We start from the raw sequence: 22,724 nt of genomic DNA, 5'->3' as shown, positions 1-22,724 counted from the left end.
GTGGGGGGGAGGGGGTGAGGAGACAGGGAGGGGAAGAAGAGATAGGTGACACCCTACACTTAAGAGGTAGAGATGAAAGGGCACAGGCTCTGGCATTAGACAGACCCAAGTTCACCTTTGGGGGTCACAATACTTTCCTAAGAGGTTGTTGAGAGCACTCGGCGGTCAACACATGAGAGCGCCTGCCACCTACAAGGCTTTCAGTTCATGTTTCCTTCATGGTTCCTGAAGTTCATTGAGGGGTATGTAGGCAGCTAGTCCTGGTCTCTCTGCCTCGTACCAATAAGTGTTTGGTTACATTGCACTCATAATGAAGAAGATTCCTTAGTAAAACCTCCTATAGAGGCAAGTAGTAATGACTTGATTCCAGCACTGCCAGTAGAGCTTCCCATCTGAGAAACAGGGGTATTTGGTGTTAATAAGTTAAATTTCAGAAACGAATGGACTCTGCTAATTGAATTCATCTTTGTTAATTACTAAGGTTCTGGTAAATTGGTTGCTTTCTTGTGTAATGCCCTGCAAAAGAGCAGTAAGACCTAATGATTACACGTTCACTAGCTCCACCCCATTCTTTCCTATACATATAGTGGTATGAACCAAAGTAACATCTTGCACTTTTCTTTGTCTTGAAATGTCATTGTTTAAACCTTTGAAATTGTTGACTTAAGAGTGAATGAGGAAAAAAAACATGGATTGGGGACTCTATGCTGTCTGGCTAGTTTACATTTTAAGAGTTTCTTAAGGAGAAACTTGGGAAATCAGTCCAGTAAGTACTATTGCAGTGCTGCAGAATTCAGGTGTATTGGTCTTATTTGCCAGGTTCTGCCAAGAGCAACACCCAAGAAGACTTTTTCCACTTGGGAGATGAAAAAATACATATTTTTTCTTTCCCTAGAAGAGGGTAGCTATTAAAGTTAGGTTAATATATGTGGTGGTTCTCAAATTTGTAAGTGGGGTCAAAGTGATGGTTACCCAGAGGATCATGCATATTCCCCAGGCTAAGCCCAGGTAAGGAACATGTTTTCTAGGCACTTGTCTTCTAGATGCTTGACAGTTTCTGTACTATGTATTTGTCCCCAAAGAGCCATATATATGAAGGACTGACACATTTCCCCCACTTCTTTAACACAGAGAGAATTCCCTAAGTTTTTCACATTCCGAGCAAGGGATAAGGTAAGAACTGATTTTTTTCCTCTTTTTTTTTTAAATCTTTGTTTTTTCCTTAAAAGCCCAAGAGTAGCTTATCTTTGCCGTATTTCTTGCCATTCTCCTTCCTCTAATTGAACGTATGCTTCCCTTTGCCTTATATGTGTCTTAGAACTAATAAAGGCTCCCTTCTGAAAGAGTTTGGTTTAGGAAACAATCAAATGTATTGACCTACCCAAAGAAAGTGATAACTTTCAAAATCATCTCTATGCCTTAGGATAATCCTAATGATGTAATAGTAGGAATATTCTTGTCACCCACGGACAGTTCGTTTATCCTCAGGTCTTATTTATGAGCATTTGTTTTTCAGTTTTAAAATATAAAATTTCAGACCATGTTGGTTTCTTCCTACTACCAGCTTATGTTTTTGGCTCTCTCTCTCCATTCACTCAATGGACATATACCCTTTACATGTCTAGTTTCAACAAAACATACAGTAAATGTCAGTACAACTTTTAAAAAAGGTAGGTAAATAATTATGTATGGATATAGGATGTCCAGAGCCAAATATCTCTATTTTTAAAAATTGTATGTTTGTTTTCCAAGTATTTACTATGTCCTTTTTACTCTGCCAGAAATGATAAGAGTATAAGACCTGCCCGTAAGCGTTTTAGACTAGTTGGGTAAAACGGAAATATTGGTATGTGAAATAGATATTAATGTGAAGCAGTCTGGTTTACTGTTTTAAAAAAATGAATTATGAAGGCTTTAAATGCTACAGGAAATCTGAGGGAATTGGTGTTTTTTGTTTGTTTTTAATGGAGAGCATCACCACTTGTAAAAGCGTCAACGATGAAAGCTTGCAAAGTAAACAAGGACTTTAGTGCCTAATCTTACGTAAGCTCTAGCATTTTCCTTGTATGTAGCTCCTTTTTTTTTTTTTGCGGTACACGGGCCTCTCACTGTTGTGGCCTCTCCCGTTGCGGAGCGCAGGCTCAGCGGCCATGGCTCACGGGCCCAGCTGCTCCGCGGCATGCGGGATCCTCCCAGACCAGGGCACGAACCCGTGTACCCTGCATCGGCAGGCGGACTCTCAACCACTGCGCCACCAGGAAAGCCCCTATGTAGCTCCTTTTTTGACTCACTGGCACATCATGGCTTATGTTTATATTTTTAAGCATCTGTTTTACATACACTTTCATAATATAATTTTGTAACTGCCTTTTGTGAGCTGTTTTTTCTTGCGTTCAGTTTGAGGAAGATCGAATCTACCGTCACCTGGAGCCTGCCCTAGCTTTCCAGTTAGAGCTGAACCGGATGAGAAATTTTGACCTTACTGCCATCCCGTGTGCTAATCACAAGATGCACCTGTACCTTGGAGCAGCCAAGGTGGAAGTGGGCACAGAAGTGACAGACTACAGGTTCTTTGTCCGTGCAATCATCAGACATTCTGATCTGGTCACCAAGGTGGGTGCTGTACTTTAATGGGAAGTTATCCCTGAGGGAAGGGACAGAGAAACAGGCATGGGTCAAAATCAGGTTTTCCTCTCTTGAATCAAGGCTCTTGTTCCCTTTCGTCCTACTCTCCAATAACCAGCAGAAGTGTGAGAGTCATTTCTCTCACAGAAGTAAATATTCCATGTAATGAAGGGCTTTTTCCCCCTTTAATTTAAGTTGTCTTGGTAATGGAAGCATGATAGTACTTGCTTGAGAAAATGAAAAAGCATGCTAACAGAGAAATCACAGGGAAGGTTAGAGGATGATAGAGGATAAGGAGAAAAGTTAGAGGTGACCCCATCGTAAACCTGTCTAGAGGTGGGGTGCTTTCTGTACATAGCAAGGTGCTTGCTGGTGTGTTAGTTGTTACTGCATCCTATAGCTGTAACCTTTCTGCAGTTTTTCCTTTCTAAACTGCTCTGTTTGCCATATGTGAGATATAACCCTAGTGGGGTTACTGCTCTGGGGATGCCCAGCATCTCCACCTGTTGGAAGGAAAGGATACATAAGAGGCAGGAGGAAGGTCTGGCAGGTCTTTATCTGACCCTTGCCTGCCCCTGCTGCCTGTGATCATTGGGTTGACCCTAGGGAGAAAGGGAAGAACATCTGCAGCAGGTGCCTTATGACTTGTGACATGCTACTGCTTAAGTATGTATAACAGTTTCTCCACACTCTCTCCAGCATTTATTGTTTGTAGATTTTTTGATAATGGCCATTCTGAACGGTGTGAGATGATATCTCATTGTAATTTTGATTTGCATTTCTCTAATGATTAATGATGTTGAACATTCTTTCATGTGTTTAACAGCTGTTTCTTTATTGCCTCTTTTAAAACACATTAATGTTGGTGGTGATTTTCTTTCCTGCATAGGAAGCTTCCTTTGAATATCTACAAAATGAAGGGGAGCGGCTGCTCCTAGAAGCCATGGATGAGTTGGAGGTCGCTTTTAATAATACAAATGTCCGGACTGACTGCAACCACATCTTCCTCAACTTTGTGCCTACAGTCATCATGGACCCTTCAAAGGTACATTTCTCCTTAGCTTCTCTGCCAGCACTCGCCAACACAAGCAGAGAGATTCATTCATATTTCTTTGCACTTGGACCTGGAAATAGGTACTCTCGGTCAGCTGATTGAACACTTGATCTTTAAAGTTTACAGAATGCTTGTAGGACTGGGTTTCTGGGATGGAGTCAAAAATGTGCTATTAACCATTGAAAGCAGACCCCCAAACTGAAGGTGGTACGATGTTAATAATGCTGGTCACTTATTTGCAGTAGAAAAATGCAAAACTTCTTCCTCTTTTTCTGTTGGTACCTGTTTTATGATATTTGCCGTGATAGCAGTCCTATTTTATTTAATTCCCTAGGATTTCTCATCTGGAATAACTAACTTTGCTATTATAGGGCATTTTGGCAAAATTACTGCTTCTTTTCACAGGTTACCTGGTGGCCTTAGGGAAGTAATACACCTTCCCAAAGTGTCTAACTTAGTTCTCTTTAGTAATTTTCCATGGAGAGAGAATTTGGTTGATATGGAATTCGCATATATTTATGTATGTTTTCTTCCCTGAGGCTCTATTCTAAAATGCATTCCATATAATTTAAGGAAGGAAAACAAGGTGATTCTGTACTTGACCTTTTATCTCAGGTGTAATAAAGACAGGTTGCTCTCTGTTTCTTTTCTCTCTAACCTTTTCATGCTATTTTGGAATTTGAATAGGAGAACCCTTTCTCCTATTGTAGGCATGGACTTTTGCTTTTTGAACTTAACATCTAAGACCTGAGAAATCGTTTTCTACTTTTTTTCTTCAAGACTCCAAACTACTGATGGGTTGCTTTGTCTGTCAGGAAAGCCAAGGGCAGGACTACTCATTGAGTTTCATGAAGTCTCATCATCCAGTTTAAGTAAAGGTTCTCCTGGGCATTCTGGGACTGATGAAACTAGAAGACTTAAAACGTGCCCTGGACACTATATAACTATATATATTTGTAGATATGACCTATCATTTCTCAATGAGTTTTTGCTATCAGCCTCTCTGTTTCCACTCCAGACACTCATATGCCCTGGCTCTGTCTTTCTAATCATAGATAGCTGTCAATTTCCTGTATATAGAGATGTTGACTTTTGTTCCCTCGAAAAAAGAATGGATAGATATCTCTTGGTTAACAAGCAAGTGTGGGAATAGAGATGTTAACTCCTTGAAATCCATTCTAAGAGCAGAAAAAAACTACAAGGGTGGCACACACTTCTGAAGAGCCACAAGAGAAGGGTGGTATGAAATTTTTTTAAAAGATGTTCTGGGCTTCCCTGGTGGCGCAGTGGTTGAGAGCCCGCCTGCCGATGGAGGGGACGCGGGTTCGTGCCCCAGTCTGGGAAGATCCCACATGCCGCGGAGCGGCTAGGCCCGTGAGCCATGGCCGCTGAGCCTGCGCGTCCGGAGCCTGTGCTCCACAACGGGAGAGACCACAACAGTGAGAGGCCCGCGTACAAAAAAAAAAAAAAAAAAAAAAAGATGTTATAAGAACTTGAGAAAGGATTTTAGAGAGATACTTAATTTAAGAAAACATTAATTTTGAGTAGTATGTCCTAGCTGCATGTAGCGCTATTGGAAAAAAATTCTTTTTTGCTTTAGTATGTCAATAAGGAAAAATCACATCTAAGGCCATTTGGTTAAAATAACTCGCCAACCCCTGAAAACTAGGGGCACTAAGCTGTCTTGATATAAAGCTTAGAGCAACGAGGGAACATCTTCCCCATCTACTTAAGTCTCAGTTGGACTTGGCAGTGACCAAGTTTCAGAGCTCCGTTTAGAGAGAACATTCTAGCACCACCTACAAATTGCCTTTCTTTAATTTGTGCAATTTACCAAGAAGCATATATTATAAAGTTTAATAAAATTGTATGGAAAAAAGTTCATGGTGGTAATTGCTATGCTGATTTAAGGTCCTGAAAGTGCAATGAAACATAGTTACTGTGCATATAACTGCTACTTAATAGCTGTTTAACTAGACATTTTATTCTTATTTGGGGCTTTCTCTTAAATCCCATTTGTAATTTTAGATATTGCAGATCTTTGACATACAATATGAATATAATTGGGAAAGGGGAAGGGAGTTGCGCGGATTTGGGTGTCGTGAGCCAGAGAAAACCACTCAAATGCCAGACCAGCATGAAATTGTCCCTGACTTGCAAGAGTAGGGTTGGGAAGAAACTCTGTGACTTTTTGTAAGGAATGCATGGAGGACACATCTCCGGAAGCCAGCATCTTTTCCCATTCCTCCCTCGCCAAAGATGGGCAGACCCAAAACAGGTCCTAGTTACAAGGGATTTAAGTTTTGTGCTTGGCGTTGTGTTTGTGTCAGATTGAGGAGTCTGTGCGGAGCATGGTAATGCGCTATGGAAGTCGGCTGTGGAAGTTACGTGTCCTCCAGGCAGAACTGAAAATCAACATTCGCCTGACACCAACTGGAAAAGCAATTCCCATCCGCCTCTTCCTGACAAACGAGTCTGGCTATTACTTGGACATCAGCCTGTACAAGGAGGTGACTGACTCCAGGACTGCACAGGTACAGTAGTCAGGCAGGCTCCTCAAAGTTTTGACTTGGTCCTAGAGAGAAGCCACTTGTCCTTGTTACAGAAAGACCAAACTCACAAATCCCATTGTTTCACCTAGTGGGGTTATCCTCTCTTAGCTTAAATGGTTGCATGAATTTGAAACACTTCATTTGCCTCATATGACGTGCCACTGTCCTAATCATGGATGTTATGAAACCCTTAACCTTTTGTCATGTATTGGTGAGCCCTAACAGGTGACAAGGGAACCTGACTCCACAGGTAACTGTGCAGTTTAGGGCTCTTTTTTAGAGGGCTCTTCGGCTACTTGAGCAGTCTTGTCTTTTCTGATCTGATTTGTCCTTGTTCCCATTTTCAGCCTATTTAGACCACTCATTGGCAAGTAAAGGAAGGGGAATTGTTGAAATATGAAATATCTCAAAGAAGGAAAATTTCAACGTAATATAATAATAGCTTTAGCAATATCAAGCAGTGACTTTATCTTATTTACCCTTTATTCCATTTACATACATTATCTTTCCTTCAAAGAGTTCAGAGTATCATATATCTGTAAAAGAGCAAAGTGGCAAACTTTAACCCATTTTTTCAGATAGAAAAATTGAGAATATGAAAATGGAAAGTGACTTTCTAAGTAGATTGGTTCTGTGATAACAAAGAATTCCCTTTTAATCTGTTTTACCACCTTGGTTTCTCAATATTTGGGCCATTTGCTATGATACAGGATTTAGCTCAGTTTACTGTTGCTCACATCTTTTTAAGAACTGGGATGTTAATTGTAGGTCTCTGGCCTGAACTTGGGAAGTGCCTCTCTTCTCATTAAAGGATGAACTTGCTCCTTTGTATGTGTACACAAAGGTCTCATTCTGTTCTATGCATTGGGTGACAGAAAGAGATTATGTGTCTCTTGTTTTTATATATGTCCTTTTAAATCTGGGAACAGCAGTAAGAAAAGATATTTTTTGCCGGTATTTTGAAGATGAAAATTCTAGGTTTGGACAGTTGTCAGAGCGACCTTTCATTTTGTGCTTTGATTCCCAGTTAGATGGTCAGAGAAACCTATCATGTGAGAAGTGAACAGTTAAAACAGAGAGAAAGAGTGCACAAGAGTGCAAGGGGTGAGCAAGAGAAAGAGTATTCAATAATTTTTTGCTGCATTTGATGTTTTCAGGACAACCTTAAAGACATTTTCAGTCAAAGCTTTCCATGGGCAGGGATGTTTTTAATTAACTTCTGCAGTGGCTTCAAGGCAGATCTATTCTTGTGAAAAATAAGATGGCCACTTGAGATTTTAATGTTTTTGATAAATACATTTGTTCTTCATAACTATCCCCCCCCATTTCTTTTATTAGAAAGCTCTTAGATTTCCCTCATGCTGGGTAGTGGTGACACAGGGGCATGAAAGGAGCAGATGCCTTCAATCAGGGTTTAGTACTGTGCCTGGCACAAAATAAGCACTCACTAAGTATCTGAAAGAATGAATGAGCTGCCTTTAGCCTGGGGAAGCACCTCTCTTACCATGGGTCTGGCATGTTTAGTAAGCCCTGAAGGAAGGGGGGTCTCCCTGAGGCTCTTCAGTTGAGATTCAACAGCCATTGCCAAGCGTAAACTCAAGCCCACGACTAGAGGAGGGAGACCACGAAAGGAACAGCTTCTAACTCAGTTCTGGCACCCTGAAAGCCTACTTGATGCTTCTTGCCAATTTGTTTTTTCCCTTTCTTTGCTCTAGTGAGTCATTATATGAATTTAAAACAATATAGAACCATGTGTATCATTCATTCATTTGTTCATCAATTTAACATTTATTGACCACGTATAATGTACCAAGCAGTGGATACAAAGATTAAAAAGTGATCTCTCTTCTCAAGAAATTTACCTCATGATGGAAGAAGGTGGATAATTAGTTTCTCTCTTGTATGATTATGATTTGTGCCATCATAAAGTAAGTACCAGGTTCTAACGGAGCAGATTATAAGGGTTCAGAGATTGTTTTGCAAGAGAAGCCCTTTTGATGGCCTCTGGTGAAAAGTGTGTGATAAATAAAATGTGTACCTGTTTTCATGAACTTGTAAAACATATACTTTACCAGTTTTAATTACTATGGCCATTATAGTAGAAAATGGAATTAACATAGACAACATAGATAGATAAGTGACCATTCAGAGGGTGCCAATGCTGTCCATTGCTATCAACCTCTTGCTCCAGAGTAATTTTTTATTCTTTCTGCCAACAAGGAGCAAGGTTGACTGGCTTGAGTTTCAGATTGTCTTATTTTCCTTGTATAGTCTTTGTGGAATTAGCTGTAGTGAACACTGATGTCAGGCAGTCATAGTAGAGAGATCTGAGTAATCCACTGCATAAATCAGTTGATTTCCAATGTGTAGTGTAAGAGGGAAATACACATTTCAAACTCAACTTTGTTGAGATAGAACTTACATGTAATAAAATGCACTCATTTTATGTGTGGAGTTTAATTCATTGTGAAATTGCACACACCTGTGTAACCACCATCACAGTCATGATAGAGAACCCTTGGCACCCTCAAAAGTTTTCTTATTCTCCTTTGCAGCCCCAGCCCTAGGCATCCACTGATCTGTTTTCTATTATTATAGTTTTGCCTGTCCTCGAATTTCATATAAATGAAATTAGACAATAGGTACTATTTTGTGTCTGGCTTCTTCTGCTCAGCATAGTGTTTTTGAGATTCATCCATGTTGCGTGGATTATGGGTATGTTCTTTTTCATTGCTGAGTAGTGTTCCATTTTGTGAATATACCAAAATTTTTATATCCATTCACCTGTCAATGGACATTTGAGGCTTTATTTTTCCAGTTTGGGCTATTCTGAGTAAAGCTGCTGTGAACATTCATTTACAAATATTTGTGTAGATATGTTTTCATTTCTCTTGAGTAAATATATGAGTATAATTATTGAGTCATAGTAAGTGTATGTTTAATTTTATAAGAAACTGCCAAACTGTTTGCCAAAGAGGTTGTACCATTTTAAATTCCCACCAGCAGTGAAAGTACCTACAGTTATGTTGCTTAAGTGACCAGCCTGACTTTATTCCAGACCTTGCAAAACTGTACCTATCTTTCTATCTAATAGAAAGATAAGACCTATAGGTATGTACTTGGAATGTAGTTCCAAGAACCTACTGCTTTTGCTCCTTTTTTTCTTATTTTGATTTGGGTTATCTCCTCTAAGTCCAGTTTTCACATACTAACACCCTGGCCTCACTTAACACTTTGAATCTCTTGAAACATTATTATTTCTACCTCTCACATTACTAAGACAATGCTAATTCTGCCTCCCACCTGGTGACTTTCTTCATTGGTCATGTGCAAGAGGATTGGGAGCTCCATTCTGGTGGGCTTTAAGCAGCCCAAGACAAGTTTTGCCCAGAATAGGACCTGATTGACAAGTCAGTAGAACACATTTGTTCCTCTGATCTAAAGGGCTAAGCATTTGCTTAACTGAACTGTACCCAGGATATAGGAGAGTACTTAATTCTCTTCTAATGCGTGTTTAGCAGATCTGCAAATCTATTCGTTAGTGGTAGACTTAAGGCCTGAATAAGTATGTGGGTATACACACATACCCTCACATCCCAATCTGCATTTGTATTCACTGCATTGGGAATCTATGTTTTGTGTATTCATGGATAAAGTGCCTAGTTGAGTGTCATACAACCTCTGGGCACTCAATAAATATTAATTGAATTGAAATAATGGCATCCCTTATAAATATTCATAAGCAAATAAAACTGTCTAAATATATGAAATATGAAGTACTCTTCTAGAAATATTTGAGTTAAAATAATTGAAAACTGGTGTAGTGATTTTATTATGTGACAATATAGGTATTGCAGGAGCTATTCACTAGTTGTAGACATAGTATACTGAGGGAAATATGTATGTATAGTTTATATATTTTTTTTAATAAATTTTTTTTTCTTTTTTACTATAGCCTGTGTCTTATGAGCTAACAAGAATTAGCTAGCTAGATGGATGGATGAAATCCGCTTGTGTCAGAAATTTTTGAAGCCTTTATATAGCTAATCGTACTTATGAAGCACCTTCTAATCAAATAGACTAAAGTGTAGGTGACCTGGTAGAGCCTCAACCTGGCCTTCTACCACTGGGGAAAGAACAGAATTCTCTTTAGTGCTTAGCTGTTCCTCAACTTAAATACTAGAACTGCTTAGCTGGTTAGTTGACATGCTTTGTTTTTGAATATATGGGATTCAAGTCACTTTAGAAGGCAAGCATTGTCAGTCTGTCTCTGAAATGTGAAACTTAAACTGTGCTTTCTTGTTGATTTCAAAAGTATGATGTGTGGTTGGTTACATACCATCTTTTGGAGTTGGTTAATCTGTAGAGAGGTGAGAGCACCATGTACCCAATGTCAAGAGGCATATCTTAGCTACTCAACCCACCAAAAATGTGTTTCAAGAAATAACATTTGTGAAGAAGAGTCCCTCTAGGCAGCTGATCTGACTTTTTCCCCCTGTCTTTTAACTCCCCATGCCATCCTCTTTTTCCTGCAGATCATGTTTCAGGCATACGGAGACAAACAGGGACCATTACATGGAATGTTAATCAACACTCCATATGTGACCAAAGACCTGCTTCAATCAAAGAGGTTCCAGGCACAGTCCTTAGGGACAACATACATATATGATATCCCAGAGATGTTTCGGCAGGTAAAGGTGGCTAACGGTGGGGGAGATCTGACATGTGCCAAAGAGGCAAGATTTTTCCTGAATTTTCATCAGATGCAGCTTAGACTGGAATAGGGCGCTTCCAAAAGGCAGGAAATATCTTGACACTGTTCTCACTTCTATCTCTTTTGGGATTGTGACTGCCAACTCAGATGTTGGGTGGTTCTTTATGAATTAACAGGAAAAATGGTGAGAATAGAGGCCTCTGTTGAGTAGAAAAGAGTAAACTGAGACCACATGCCTGCGATGGTAGTTTACGATGACCGGTGTAAGGAGTTACATTTAGGTGTCTATTTCCAAAGCCTGTATTCAAATCAAAAAGAGATTTGAAACTCGAGTTCTCGTTTTCCTATTTTCCAAGGTAACCCAGGTCTCTAACTGATAACCTAGGTTAATATGATGAGAATCAGTATATAACATATACAAATGGATATAGAGTTCATGGTACACAGTTTAAATTATCAGTTCTTTTGTGGGAGATTTATTATAGCTGAATAAAAACTAGTGTATCGAAAGAATACTGAATTTGTCCTTAAAAAAATCTGTGAACATAGGATTTTTCCAAGTCTCCTAGTCAAAAATACCATTGTTACCACATTTGAATTTTAATAAAGTAATACATGCGGTCTTAGTAAATAGTCTTTCTGTACTTCCTGTATTATTCAGAAATACAAGAGATTTCCTTTATGTAACCATTTGTTTACAAGGTCTCTCCCTTGAAACATAGCTGTCTTTGTTCAGTATTACCGGCGTTGTTAGCCTAGAAGTTGAGTGTTGATTCTGTTCCCCAGTGCCAGTGCCATAAAGAGAAATCACATTCTATATAATTCTTCCTATAGAATAGACATAAACACAGTGATTTGGACTTGTAAGTATGAATGAGTCATACTGGTTTTAAATGTTGCTTTGAGGCAAGCTGAGAAACAACTAAACTAGTTTCCACTTCATGCAGCAATATTTTTGGTAATATGAAGCTGGGAGTGGAAATTGAAATGGTTTTAAAATGATAGGTGTGTCTCTCTGTTTTCTCAAATTTGAGCAGACTTGATTTGCACATTTACAGTCATACACCTCTAGTGAGCTAATTCCCGTGTATGGGCCTGTAGCTTTGAAAAGATATTAGAAAGAGGATGCTTCCCCTGAACCTCTAGTAGAAACTCTATTCTTGTGTTCTTGGGTTTACTTTGTATTAGCTGAGTGTCATGTCACTTTCCTGGTTATTCTTCTGTAGCCAAGTTTCTCTAGAATTTCTCTTTTTTAAAGAGGGACTGATTCATTCTGATTCATGATCACTCAGTAGTTTGATGTTGTTGGAAAAGTGCCTGATTTTTGGCATGTAAAAAACATTATGTTAAAGACAATTACAAATCTATTTCAACTGAGAATGAGAGCTCTAGAATTTGGTCTAACGTTTAGACACTCAGCAGAACATTTGGAAAAGAAAGAGCAAAACTAGACTGATGATATTTTAATATTTATTTTGTTCATGTTGAAATGCTAATTGTTACTGATTAGTCAAACTTTTCTCCTCCTTTAGTCCCTGATCAAACTCTGGGAGTCTATGTCCACTCAAGCATTCCTTCCATCACCCCCTCTGCCTTCAGACATGCTGACGTACACTGAGCTTGTGTTGGATGATCAAGGTCAACTGGTCCACATGAACAGACTTCCAGGAGGAAATGAGGCAAGTAGTTGCGTCCCGCTCTCCCCTTTCTTATCTTTGTGCCCACTAGTACCAGCTTTCCATGGGGGTGGTCATTAAATAGCATTAAGGTCTGAGTGGCATAGGCAGCATAGTAGTCCTACTGGTAGAAATAGTAGTCCTGTTGGTAGAATTCTTTAGCCAGAGAACATTGACTGGATAGCAAGGAATTATCATTAGTTTTTTAAGTGTGATAATGGTATTACATTTTTTTAAAATGCTATTATAATTTTGCTTTTTAAAAAAGTATTGTTTTCTGTTAGAGATACATACTAAAATAGTTATAGATAAAATGATCTAATCTCTAGGATTTGCTTCAGAATAATGAGGGGGTGTGAATGTGGGAGTACAGGTGAAACAGGATTGAACATGAGTTGTTAACTGAAGCTAGGTGATAGATACATAGGACTAGATTATTTTCTCTATTTTTGTATATGTTTGAAATTTTGAGAGTTTTCGATAATAAAAGCATTTAGAATATTTCTTGATGTTTTTCCTTATTTGGATACTTACTTTGCATAGTGGTGTACAGTTTTTGATATGTATTTTCGTGCTCAGGTTAATTTCATCTGGTACTGTTGTGAGCATGGTAAATATTTTCTTCCTAAAGGGGCCCAATCAGAACCAGGGGTTTAAACATAAAAGGAGGTAACAGAGAACCCGTGTCTGATAGTTATCTAGGAGTGCCTTTTCTAGCTTTGGATTCCTTTCTCCTATAGTACACTGTTAATGATGTAAAGTCGTATTCTGCCCTATACCCCACATCCTCCTCATTGCACTGAGATTCTTCCTGAGTCTAACTATGCTTCTAATGTACAGTTATAACAACAGTGATAACAAGTCATAAGCCTAAAATGAGATATGTTTTTATTTTAACCTTAGATGTAATCCCTAGATAAATCTCGTTCCTTAGAAGGAGTAATCTCTATCTGAGTGTTCACCATAAACAGATTGGGTAGACCTTTGGGGATAAATGTAATTTTTTCCCATTTTATGCAGTATCTTTTTCAAAAAAATTTCCTATGTGTACAAGGTGCGTGGTTGTTCAGCAGGTACACCAGTGGCTGCCAAAAGTAGATGGTTTGGTATTAAGATGGATGCAAGCATTGGACCCGATGGAGAGTATCAGACTTGTAGGAGTTCTTCTAATCTAATAGCAAAGGCGAGAGGCTGGGGAGAAAGGATGCGTAGAATTTTGACGAGAGTAGGTGTATGTATACTCATTAACACACAAAGTTGCAGCAGAGGTTTATGCCACTGTGTGTAGCATCTACTTAGTGAACCCCTCAGCAGCAAAGAAAAGCTTCATTGTGCTAGACTTAAATTCTGATTCATTGAACAGTGGAGTCTTCAGGAGTGGAAGGCACCCTTGTGAACAGGGGACTGAGAGAAAAATGCTTTTAACTAATGTAATTAAAACACAAAATGAGATTTTTGGCCACGTGAAAGCTAGCTGCAGTGCTGTGTGAAACCTCTTGCCATGATCTTTCTGTCCTGCTTTCTCTCTGCTCTCATTCTGTTTGAGCGAATGGAGACTGGGGGAATAGTGAAGTCCCAGAGGGACAGAGCTCTGTTCTTGCTGAAATTACAAGCACAGAGCTGCCTGGGCATGAACATGTAGTGTTTACTCTGCCAGTATGAATACAAATAGTCTTATTATACGGGACTCTGTACCCAAAGACCACACACACACACACACACACACACACACACACACACACACACACGAATTAAAAAAAAAAAGGGTTTTTTTAACCCTTTTAAGACCCAACAAACCTTGGTGCAAAGGGATGTCTTAAACAGCAGCATAGGACTAGGGCTATGAGTAGTAGCGTCAATACAGGGACCACATGTTTTCCTTTGCCCAATGCTTTAATAATAATCTTGAAATCTAATAGTATTTGAAATTTTTTTTGCTTTTCGTCAGTTCTTACTTTCTTCTTGTCCTCCTCTTTTCCCTCCTTAGTTGCCTGTTTTCTTTGTTCTCTTTTCCTTTCCTTCAAATGGTTGACTAGGATTGAAGCTGAGTGTCAGCTTGCTGTTTCTGAGTCTTTGAGCTCAGGAGGAGTGAGACTGATTTCTTTTGTGAGCCCTTAGTGACTAATGCCCGGCATGGCTGGTGAAGTCAGTCAGTGGCCTTAGCTAGATTATAGGGTCCTGCACAACAGGAATGAGGTTGGGGTATTAGTATCCAACTCGGTTACCAAGAGCTTGAACGTACAATGAAGCATGTCCACTGAGCGACTGACCAATCTAAAGATGGAGTTTCAGCGGTCAGAACTCTGAGGGACAGCTGTGCCTAAGAGATGACGAGGTGTCAGGAGGATGTATTTCCTCGTGCTGAGCCCAGTTTTATCAAGGCAAGTTGACTTACAGCAATTGCCGTTTAATTTTCTTTGGCCAAAGAGACAAGGTTGTCATGAGCTTGGCACTCTACATATTACCCCAAGAATGATGTGAGGGGAAGGAAAAGAGCTCATGTTGATGAGATTGGGAGCAAATCAGTCCTATCCCAAAGAGAATGGGCATCTAACGGAGCCTTGAGAAACAGTTTTATTAGAAAAAGGAATAAGAGATTGACCTGTTAATGTTCTGAGAGCCGAGGCTCAGTGTAAATGCCTCAGTGCTACGTAGCCATTAAATCATCATAATGTGGTGTTCTCCAAAGGCGACAGCTCCACCAGGTCATCGTGGTGGGTGATACTGCATTACCTTGAAGGACTGGAGTTTCTGGGTTTCAAAGCTAGCACATGGATATAAGGAATACAGGTAAAACAAGAGATTCCTGCAGAGTTTCCCCGTGAATTGAGATGCTTCCCCCCGTAATCAAAGGCAGAAAGCCTGCACTTATCATACCATCGGCTGTGTGGGTAACCAGTCTTTCTTCCCGATTTTTTTTCCAGGACAGTAAATAGGTAAAAAGGTGATGGGACCAGGACTTGGAACAGTTCAGTTCCATTTAGTTTTAGGTAACTTGTTTGCCATTTGAGGAAGAATATTGGCTGTTTCAGCAGAGATGTGAGCTGCATTTTGAACATTGTGGCCGAGTTAAAAGCAGGCAAAAGAGCTTTTCTGATGTGACGTTAGCTACTCTCTCCTTTCTATTTTCCTAGTTGTCCCTTCCCCACTGCGAGAGATGTAACTGAAGGAATGCCACCTTATGCGTGATGAAAGGTATAGGAGAACCCATTTTTCTCATTGTCAGATTTGAATGGCATTGCATTTAGTATGGATTTAGAGTAGGAATAAAAAAGATGTAGACCAAATCTGTGAACTACGTTCCTTGCAAATAGCTCCAAAGATAAGTTGTCTAGGATTTTTTTTTTTAATCGTTTCAAGTAAAGATGAAAATTGAGGAAAATGTGATTGCAACGTAGACTAAACTAATTTCATGCTCCTGTGATGGGCACTGTATGTAAATACACAGCTAGATGAATGTATGCTGTTAAGCCTGGATATAGAAGAAGCGCAGCTAACCAACAGTTCTGCTTTCACCGCTTCTCAATTTGGGGGGAATTGTTTTCATTTTCCTGCCAGTTCGCTAACCTGTTTTGATCATTTGGTGGAAGCTGTAATTGTAGGTGGGAACACTTTGAGTAACAGTTCACAATCCAATGTAGCTGCTTTTCGCACCAAATCCTGTTATTAAAAGGCTCAGGCTAAGATCAAGCCAACGTCTGTAACCGACTTGACGGAGAACAACTTAACTTTGCCTGGTAGGACAACGAAAGCACTGGCCTTCTTGAGACTGTGTTCTTATATATTCTGAAATGTTATTAGCATTCTTTTATTATATTTCCTTTAATTGCTCTGTGAACTAGATGATGAGTCTCCAAATTGGGCAATGCTGAAAGATACAATAGACAGGCACCTTTTATAGCAAAATTAGTGGGGATAGAAATGAGGACCCTGTTTTCCTTACTGTTTCGGAACATGGGCTTTTTAACAATATGAATCTATCCATTCCCTCTCATTGCTCCTGTCGTAATGAAAATCTGCAATGAGAAGATGCTGTGTCTAGAAGCAGATATAATAATTAGGTTTAGGATGTGTACTCCAAAAAGGATTGGTAGTTAGAGACTGGAATTCTTGCATGGCATTACATTTTTTCCTTAAAATTTTTCTGAGAGTTAAGTATGTTCCAGATTGAATGCAATTTGATGATCACCTCCACACACACTGCCAGGCTTAAAATTGTAGTGGCTCCAAGACTTCGTTTTTTCAGATGGGCACTAGGTGTCAGGGTTTTTCCTTCTCAGCAGCCTAGCCTTCAGATAAGCCTCTTGAATTGCCCTGTTTGGTGAGGCAAATCCAGCAGTATCCTTCCCTTTTTTTTTCAGTTGGTATGGTAGGCTTTGCCTAGTGTTCCCACAACGTGCAATTGCTCTCTTAGCCCTTTGGGTGGAGATCTGTTGAATCTTACATCATGATTGCACATTTTTACAGGAAACATTTTTTAGAAAGAGGATGATTGAGGAGGGAAATAAGTAGTATAAATTAAAGTTCGAAGGCTAACTGCCATTATGACTGGTATCTTGGTTTCAGTTCTGCTTTGTGTTCTGGGGGGTGAAATGGTGGGGATTAAGAATTCAGTTCTAGAACTGCTCAGGCTTGCCTGTATTTAACTGTCATCTAATTGTTGGCAAGGTACTGTTGTCCAGTTCCACGAAGGTGTAACTATCTCTTTAACTTTTTTATTATAAAATATTTCAAACTTATAGAAAAATATGGAGTGATATGACAAATATCCCTGCATCTATTGACTAGCTTAAATAAATCTTACCATTTTGACACTGCGTCTCACTTATTTTTGCTATCATCCTTTGAAATCTCTAATTTGAGTATAAAAACAAAAATAAAATTTCGGAGTTGGATAGGGAAAGGAGGTTGGTAAGCTTATGTAAGCCTGAAAGATTGGAAGAAATTAATTAGTAGATCTATTTTGACAGTTCTTAGGCTGGACCTCTTAACCCAAAGGACCTCTTATTTTAGAAAAACCACCATAACCCTCTGTCTTAATTCACTTGGTTGACATTTTCCATACTCTCAAAGGAATTCCTTGGGCTCTCCTGGACTTAAATTCTAGTGCCATCCATGATGCTTTGAAACTGACTGGAGAGAGCGTTTGTGGGCTTGAGTTGAGTAAGGAAAGGGTTGACCATTTCTAATGCGAACAAAACCCAAATATTTTTCTAGTTTAACATTAGGCTTTTGCCTATTGTTTTACTCGATTTAACCTCAGAATAGCTCCATGAATGGGAAGCTAATTTAGGTGTATTTTACTGTGCTTTTGTTTCATTCTTTTGAAATCAGTTTACCTTTTCATGCTGGGTGTGGAAATTGAGTCCATATCAGTCTTTTAGATGTGTGTTGGAAAAGAGGCATATTTGTATTGTAGCATGCTGAAGGTGAGCTCTGAAATAGACCCAAGAAAAGCAGATCTGAAAAACAGGATCATGGTCTGTGCACTGACTGTTCAAGTTATAAAAAGAGACTAATGGTCCTTGCCACCAATCTGCCCCTGAAGATGGGAGAGTGTTTCTAAGTGCTTTGAGATCCTCGGCAGAAAAGTATCACATTCCACTGATTATATATAAACATTCATAATTTGCACTTACCTTATTTTTCATCAAGGACTTTAAAAAACCAATTTTGAATCTTTTTAACCTAGCAAGATAGGAATTTCAAGTACGGAAAAAGACATATTACGGAATACATGGTAAGATAGTTTTATTTAAAATTATTGTGTACTTTTCTTCTTTTAGCCTCATTCTTAGTGAGTGTGTTTGGCTACAAGTCTTTGTCTGAAATGATCTTCAGAACCAAAGTTGAGTCCCTCATTAGAAAAATATTGAGGCTACTTTTGAAAGCTAGGTCTTGCTGCCGTGGAATTACTTCTAATGAATTCCTAACACTGTTCTTCTGGGATGTATATATTTTTCTTCAAATTCCTTCTTAATGTCTGTTACTGGAGCTGGAGAGTTCTCATCGGGTCGATTAGTTGATTTTGACTTATTTCGTTAGTAGCAAACCAAGGCCCAATGAGCTTGACTGACCTTGAAAATCCTAATGCATCCCTTGGCCAACCAAAGCAGCACTTGCGGAGGGCTCCTCAGTGCCTTTCAAAAGTAAGTCCTTAAAGTTAGCCTTTGAACAAATGGATGAACTTGCCAGCATTTTCATACATCTTAATTTTTAAGATTTTGCAGAAAAAGGGTGTGATATAGTACCCTATGTCAAGAAATTTTACAGCTCCAACCAGAGGCAATAATGAACATCAGGACAGCAACAGATGACACCAGAGGATGAAGTGTAGCGTGGAGCATCAGAGTTCAACATTCGTTTACATGATTAATGGGGGAGGCTTTCTGAACTGTGGTAGGCCAGCTTGGTTAATTTCCCTATCAACCAGTCACTCCGGCACCCCATTTCTCAAATACCACTGGCTTGTATGTGCTCCATTGCATGTGTTTTTAAAAATTGGTATGTTTATTAAAGCATTGTGTGTACATGTGTAAAATTACTGTGGTTTCAAGCATATAAATAGTACAGGAAGAAACAATTCCCCTGTTTAAAATTATTATTTCTAATCTTTGGTAACATTTTCAAAGAATTACCTCTGGGAAGAAAATTTTTTGCTCTAAAAATGATATTTTTCTTATCCTTTTATCGCTTTTTAGAAGGGTTGAGGTAAGTTTGTTCAGCCATTTTTGAATTATCCAAGCATGAAAAAAAGACTTTTTCAGCTGTTAAGAAAATTGTTTTCAGCTCCTTTATGTGCTCACACGACACTAGGCAATGGAACATGATATCCAGAAGATAATACAACATGGAAGGCATTGACATTTTTTCAGCATGTTTTTTCTGAATGGCACAAATTAAGTCAAATATTGCATTGCCTTATGGTTTAAAAATACACCTTTTAAGACCTATACAGTATTTTCTAATATTTCATGATGCATTTTTTTCCCCACGAGGTTCTAATATAAGTTAAAATTGTAATTATTTTTTGATAGTATCTAATTAAAAGTGAAGTATTCCATCCAACATACAAAAGGAAGGGGGAAAGGTAGCATTTTGTTATCTGTCTGAAAAGGAACTCAAGTTCATATTCCTTCTCTCTGGATCTTAGTTTTTTCATCTTCATGATGCAGATGCTGCCTGGGTCTGTTTCGGCTCTAAAGTTCTAGGATTCTTTATATTTCTGCCCCAGAGCCTTGTCGGATAGTCATCTTCCCAGCACTAGCAGTAGTAGCACAATAGCTACTGGAGGCTTTGCCAGAAACACTCAACTTGTAGACTTTCAGCATGGAAAATAAATAAAGCTTCAACATCTCAACCACAGTCTAACCTGTGTTTAGGTCCATGTAGAAAGATATTATTACCGATGAACTCAAAGTGTGGAGATATAAGAAAGGCAGCTGTGGCAAAGATACTCCCTTTCTACTTCCCACGGCATAGCTAGACTTGAATGCTTCTTACATCCTTGAAAACAAATTCCTGTCCTGTTTTGCCCCTTAGCTTTCCCTTCAGATTTCTTTATTGAGCTTAAATATTGTTGTTTTACTTTGTGGTAGCAGCAGCTTTGGAAAGTGCAGGTGTGTACATGTGCATATGTACACTTCTACCTTCTATTCACACTGATAGTACAATTAATGCTGATGTCAATTTTGGTGTTAATTTTGGGTCATGATTAGTGTTGACACTTTGTGTCAGACTAATGGCATTTATGGGCGTCATCAGAATAAATGTTAATATTATCATGCTTTTATTATCTGTTATAGTAACATTAAACCGAGGTCCTCCCAGGAGAAAAAATACACATATGAATAGATAGATAATGCCTTTCTGTATCACTGGTGTTACTCAGCGAGAAAATGACATCTCAGGGCAGAATCCTAATCACTGTTTGGAGCATCAGAAATAATGATCACCTCTGATCGGAGGTTGTGAATAATTCATTCGGTTTGATTTTCACGTCCTGTCCAGTGATACTTTTCAAACCAAATGTGTTTCTACAGGAAAATAATGGTCCCACTTCTTATGGAAATACTGTAGCACAAATCATTTTACCCACATAAAAACAGTTAAATAAGACTGTTCTCTTCTGCTTGCCTTCTCCGCCCCATCCCCTCCTCCCTTGCTTGCGCGTGTTTATTCCAGGATCAGACTGTGGCCAAAGAAATATCTTCTTCCTTAGAACTTGTATAAGGAGAACAAATGTTTATTTCTGCTGATCCTTAACTTATTCACGGTAACTCTTTTGAACCTCTTCCCTTTCTCACTTTAAGGTAATTAGTTTAGGTGGATAATCCTACACCTAAGAAGCCTGCTAATTGGAATGCTCTGTTATCAAAAATAATCTGAGATTAGATATTTTGAAAACTGATTTATGGCTATATTAATGAAACTATAATTGGCGGTAAGTCCCTAGAACCAGTTGGTTAGTCCATGCCTCTCTCGGCAAGACAGTGGTCAGGGAAGAAGTCAGTGGCACTGCCAGGGACCAAAAGCCTGAGTCTGACACTCGTTAGACCATAAACCCAGCCACTCCGACAAGCCCCTTTCAGGCTACATGTTCTCACTTTGTTGCTTCCTTAGCCCTTTAGTCGTCCTTAGCCCTTAGTCCTGGAGTGTCATTTTCACTAGGTTTTATTGCATAGAAACGTTGGACGGAGAGAGAAGCTGAAACAAGAGGATTCAGTGATGGAATTTCCTTCGGTTGTTATTTTTAAGTTAACATACAGGGCAGCTTGGCTTAGGTGAAATCAGTGAATGTCATATTCCTAATCACATTGTCACACTTGTGTATGCTTTTATATAGTGATTGCAGAATTTTCAATATAAAACCTCCATTGTGTGTATAATATAGATAGACCCCATCCGTATAAAGTAATTTGACTGAAAAACTTACGGTGTCCTAATTAAATGGGAGGAAAATATGACTGTCTTCTGAAGTAATGACCCAATCCTCTGAGACAAAGCTATTCTTAGATAGAATATTTTGAACCATTTCTCCTGAATGTTGTGACCCCCTTTTTTTTTTTTCTAAATCTAACAAGGGCAGAGGAAAGCGTTTTTTAAACTAGTTTTCATCATCAGACAAAGTACTTTGCATTCAGAAACCATTTCCAGTATCAAATTCAATTTTGTCAGGTGATTAGTTGAGTTTGGTAGAGAATAATTTAAAAACACAAAGCTGGCAATGGCCGTGGTGCTTCTGCACTGGAGGAGAGCAGTTGCTGTTCTCAAGTTGCAAGCCCTCTTTCAGTGACTGGGTATAGTGGATTATTGTGTTACATGTCTTTGCAGCTGTTACAGACCTGCATCTGTTGACACCATGTGTTCCTACCCCAGACTGCTGGAAGAAATAGGGGAGCCGGTGAATTGATATCTTGCCTGCCTATCAGTGCAAATGTCCTTTTATGTACATGTTTGTAAAGCTCTTTAGCCCCCTTCAAGATGAAAGGCTCTGTATAAATATAAGCTTTTGATTTTAGTACATGTTTGGAGTACATGTGGTACAGTCCTAAATATGTATTTAGCTGATAGGCACTGTTCTTGTCTATTGTACAAATATTGACTTTAAAAGTATAAATATGTATTTAACTATCAGACCAGAAAAACACTGAGGCAGTACTTCTAAGGTAGAGATATTAATATTGTATAAACCTATATATACATATGTTTACATTATACCACATCATTGCAGAGCATTTCTTTTTAAAAAAGGAAATGATAGCCCCAACAGACTAAGACAGTTCTTGATACTCTTCTCCCTTTAAGGTGAGTCTTGATTTTAAGTTTTCATATGTTTATTCCTCTCTTTAAATTTTATATAAATGTGATCTGTTGTAATATAACTAAAACTTAGAGTCAGTTCCTCTAAAACATGAGAAATACGTTGGGTTGGTGAGATTTTTTTTTCTCCTTAAAATTTTTTTTTTCACTGTGAAAATGTTCAAATGTGCACTAGAGATAATAATATAAGCTCCCATGTACCTGTTACCCAGTGAAGAAGTATTTGGTAGTTTTTTCTCCCTTTTTTTTTTTTTTTTTTTTTTTGGTACCCGGGCCCTTCC

At 38.8% G+C, this 22,724-nt stretch overlaps 1 protein-coding gene across 2 annotated transcripts in view; it reads left to right on the top strand.

Annotated features, from left to right (window-relative positions):
- Window positions 1-22,724, top strand: part of ACACA (acetyl-CoA carboxylase alpha) — a 229,453-nt gene that overhangs the window by 132,667 nt on the left and 74,062 nt on the right. For both annotated transcript variants that reach the window (XM_024757632.1, XM_024757631.1), the window contains 6 exons: window positions 1,132-1,173; window positions 2,398-2,613; window positions 3,515-3,670; window positions 6,010-6,213; window positions 10,767-10,922; window positions 12,478-12,624. In XM_024757632.1, the coding sequence (XP_024613400.1) occupies window positions 1,132-1,173; window positions 2,398-2,613; window positions 3,515-3,670; window positions 6,010-6,213; window positions 10,767-10,922; window positions 12,478-12,624 (921 nt within the window). The remainder of the gene's footprint in view (window positions 1-1,131; window positions 1,174-2,397; window positions 2,614-3,514; window positions 3,671-6,009; window positions 6,214-10,766; window positions 10,923-12,477; window positions 12,625-22,724) is intronic.

This window comes from Neophocaena asiaeorientalis, unplaced genomic scaffold (assembly GCF_003031525.2).
Source record: "Neophocaena asiaeorientalis asiaeorientalis breed wild unplaced genomic scaffold, Neophocaena_asiaeorientalis_V1.1 scaffold327, whole genome shotgun sequence".
NCBI lineage: Eukaryota > Metazoa > Chordata > Mammalia > Artiodactyla > Phocoenidae > Neophocaena > Neophocaena asiaeorientalis.
Note: the sequence above shows the minus strand (reverse complement) of the source record. Positions and strands in the feature narration are given on the sequence as shown.